We start from the raw sequence: 3,798 nt of genomic DNA on the forward strand, positions 1-3,798 counted from the left end.
ATGGTTAGGATCATCCTCCAATGAAATTTCATGCTGGGCCATCCTTGATGGGCCCTACGATGTGATCAGTTCAGATTCCATACAGCTTGCCTGTCTATGTGATATCGTGCTACCACGTGTGCCACGTGTCTCGGAGCCGTGTGAGATTTGGGTATTATTGTGCGTGTGGTACTAGCGTTCCTACGATTTAAAATATTACCAAAAGAAGGAAGATTTATTTTTATTTTTATTTTTTAAAATTTTTTATACCTAAAGAAGGAAGTTAGAATGTGCTGTAAATTGTAAATTGTCAAAATCTATGGGATCCGGACCGTTCAACTTATGGACGCTACTACGGATGTGTATTATAGCAAAAAATACGACAATCCTAGCAGCTAATTTTAGGACTCTAAGAATTATAAATGGGCAGAAAAAAAAGTCCAACCAAACGGTCATAATTCAATAAAATAAATAAATAAATCCTCAAATCGAAGGCTAGGATCATCTGAATTGTGTGCATTTTAACATAAGAGCTATCTAGGCCAGGTGACACTAGATGAACAGTACTGATCTCATTCACGTGTGCCAGGTGGACGGATATTAAGTGCTTCATTACTTAACGTAGTTGCTTTTCAGCGCTAGGTAGCAGGTACTTTCAATTGTAAACAAGAGTTATTTGATACTCTGTCACCGTATGAAGCTTGCTACACAGGCGCCCAGAAATTGTACACGTGTCATGCATTAATTCAACTTAAAGCCACTAAATTATGTAACCCACGGTTGCTAAGTAATAGTCACAAAATCAGATTTATTGAACAAATCTCGAAACAGGACCATTTGATATTTGCATTTCTAACCGTCTAATCAAATGTCCACCAATCAATTGTCAGATAATCAAATCATCTTAAGTTTTGGTTAGAGATACATCCGAACTGATACTCATTATTTGGTTACCATAATTTGAATTACTTGCATGCGATATATGAAGTTTTAAAGTTATTTCTAAGTGCACGCGCATCATCTATCCTACTCAGCCAGAGTATCAAAGTCTCTGTTGTAATAAACTAATACCCAGAGTCAACCTCGCATAAACAATCCCTGGAAGAAAGAAAAACGTTGAAAATAGTTGGAGAGAGAGAGAGAGAGAGAGAGAGAGAGAGAGACTTTTGTTCTCTCAACTTGCTATAAAGCTTAAGTCTCCTCCTCTGATTTTTCTCGACCTGAGGGGAGTTGGTGTTTGAGAGAGAGAGAGAGAGAGAGAGAGAGAGATGGGTAGAGCACCATGTTGTGACAAAGGAAATGTGAAGAAGGGGCCATGGTCACCAGAAGAAGATGCGAAGCTAAAAGCTTTTATCGAGGAACATGGCACTGGTGGCAACTGGATTGCTCTTCCTCACAAGATTGGTATGCGCTCTCTCTCTCTCTCTCTCTCTCTCTCTCTCTCTCTCTCTCTCTGGATTGATCTTCCTCACAAGATTGGTATTATACATGAGGAGTCCAATTGTTGATCTGTACCGTTCATTCAGTCTATCTAACTCCTTATGGACGACCATGTAAAAACCCACATTCATAAATGATCTTTTCCATCCGTCGCTACCCTACAAAATGGACGGTTTGGATTAGTTACAAGTAGAATGGTCCCTTGTAAACGTGTAGGATTCAATATTCTCTCTCTCACATTAAAGAAATGAACGTGCAGGGCTTAAAAGATGTGGGAAGAGTTGCAGACTGAGATGGTTGAACTACTTAAGGCCTAATATCAGACATGGGGGATTTTCTGAAGAAGAAGACAAGATCATTTGCAGTCTCTACATAAGTATTGGAAGCAGGTTTCTCTCTCTCTCAATCTGTGACCGTCCATCTTGTTGTCCATACCCTTGGATTGAAAATGGTTTTAAACAATCATAGATGGGATGATTATAGCCATACAATCAGTGTTGACTGATGTCTTAAATCTGTAAATCAACATGTTTGTCGATGATACAGTTCGATGCCATCGATTCTGTGGTCCCCAACAATCAGTATCCTTCAAAAGTAACGTTTTGAAATAAATGTGGTTATATTAATCCATTTTAGGGTCCTCTAGATTGGGTGCCCTCATATTTTTTAGGTAGTCCGGAATCCACCTATCATCTCTCTTGGCTGTGGATATAGACCGTTCAATTAGTGGAACACTCAGTCGAGCTACATCCGAAAACTTGTCCTGATTTGAAATTCATAACTATCATATCCATCATCCATTTTTGGATGGTGAAGAAAATTTGCATGGATTGAATCGTTTGAGCCAATTATTGCAAATTTGAACCAATGGCTCATCCCTGACATCACTTATCATTTGGACGGTTAGGATCAATCAATAGATGCACTTTTTATTTTTAATTTTATTTTATATGCTGATGGTATGTAAATTGGCATACATCAGGTGGTCCATTATTGCAGCTCAATTACCTGGAAGAACAGATAATGACATTAAAAACTACTGGAATACAAGATTGAAGAAGAAGCTGCTCGGAAGGCGAAAAGAACTGCAGACTCGCAATATCTCCACCGTCGATCATGAACGCACCAACGATCCGCATTCACCGGCCTTAAGCTCGTCGGTACTCGAAAGAATGCAACTCCACATGCAACTGCAAAGCTGCCAAAATCCTCTCTCTTTCTACAACAACCCTGAACTGTGGCCCAAGTTCCATGCCATCAGAGAAAGGATCTCCAACACCCAATTCGCCGATCATGGTGGTTCTTCAATACAACAAACTCCCACTACTTCAATCGAGCCATCGCAGAATGGCCCGTTCGATGACCTTTCCATGGCTCAAATCCATCCCACAAAAGAAGAAATAGAAAATTCCATAAACGGGTTTTCGTCACCAATGAGTCCCATTCAAGCTACAATGTCGAAATTAAAGGGCTTAGATCAAACAGCAGCTGAATTGCAATCTGAACTTAATGACATACTTTCCGGCAAACCGGGTAGTTGCTCCGGGCAGGAAGATCAACTACATCAATTTGACTGTTTCAAAGAAATGATCGGCACGACGGACACCGTGATTTGGTGGGCTAGTGATCTCGACATGAAACCATCATCGAATTCTTGGAATTCAGCTTCTGTTCTTCAGCAAGAGGGGATGTTTCAAGAGTATGAAATGGGATGTGAGCTATAATTACAACTAATGAAAAAAGGAACTGAGAAGTTGGGTTTTAGCACTTGGGCTGACAATGTAAATTTTGTTAATAATATTGCATTTTCTCATAATCTCCTGAGTTTTGGGACCTAGCACACAACGTATGGTGGGCCATGTATGATGGGCCACGAGTATTTATATCTTTATAGTGGGAAGATTCATCAATATCCTTTATAATCTCATAAGATCCTTGAAACTTGTACCTTGGGTTATGGTTCAAGAATCCTTGAAGGTGAAAACTCGACTGACTCAGAGTGTAATTGGGTTGGGTCGACTCAAGACTCCAACTCAATCTTTGCTTGACTCGGCTCGCTCTGTAAGGTCTGTTTGGACTATGGCTTTTTATCCTTTTTTATTATTTTTATCCTTTGAGTTAACAACCTGAAAAGAGTTTTCCAGTCTTCAAATAAAAACCATTAATTGGGAAGGTGGTGTTTTATTCCCAACCTGCACATGTGCAAATTCATGGCACGTGCAAAGATCCAAATCATCCAGTAGGTGAGCAGGTCATGTGTTCATGCCCTCATTGAAAAATCACCCCAACTGATTTTTGATTGGGCAACAATAGAAGGGTCAATCTAAACCATACGTTTAAGTGGGTGACAGACGTTGACATGTTCTGTTGCAGTTAACC

At 39.8% G+C, this 3,798-nt stretch overlaps 1 protein-coding gene across 1 annotated transcript; it reads left to right on the forward strand.

The window, feature by feature from the left end:
- The first annotated feature begins 1,210 nt into the window (after positions 1-1,210).
- On the forward strand, positions 1,211-3,165 carry LOC131256117 (transcription factor MYB36-like). Its single transcript, XM_058257166.1, has 3 exons — positions 1,211-1,383; positions 1,679-1,808; positions 2,402-3,165. The coding sequence occupies exons 1-3, from the start codon at positions 1,248-1,250 to the stop codon at positions 3,141-3,143; spliced, it is 1,008 nt and encodes a 335-aa protein (XP_058113149.1). The 5' UTR covers positions 1,211-1,247; the 3' UTR covers positions 3,144-3,165.
- The last annotated feature ends 633 nt before the right edge of the window (positions 3,166-3,798 follow it).

Source organism: Magnolia sinica, chromosome 9, assembly GCF_029962835.1.
Source record: "Magnolia sinica isolate HGM2019 chromosome 9, MsV1, whole genome shotgun sequence".
Lineage (NCBI taxonomy): Eukaryota > Viridiplantae > Streptophyta > Magnoliopsida > Magnoliales > Magnoliaceae > Magnolia > Magnolia sinica.

What these genes read in the sequence shown, in the direction of transcription:
- LOC131256117 (XM_058257166.1), top strand. Translation starts at nt 1,248, where the DNA reads ATGGGTAGAGCACCATGTTGTGACAAAGGAAATGTGAAGAAGGGGCCA. An exon ending in TGCTCTTCCTCACAAGATTG is followed by an intron (nt 1,384 to 1,678) that starts GTATGCGCTCTC and finishes ATGAACGTGCAG; the next exon opens with GGCTTAAAAGATGTGGGAAG. An exon ending in TACATAAGTATTGGAAGCAG is followed by an intron (nt 1,809 to 2,401) that starts GTTTCTCTCTCT and finishes GGCATACATCAG; the next exon opens with GTGGTCCATTATTGCAGCTC.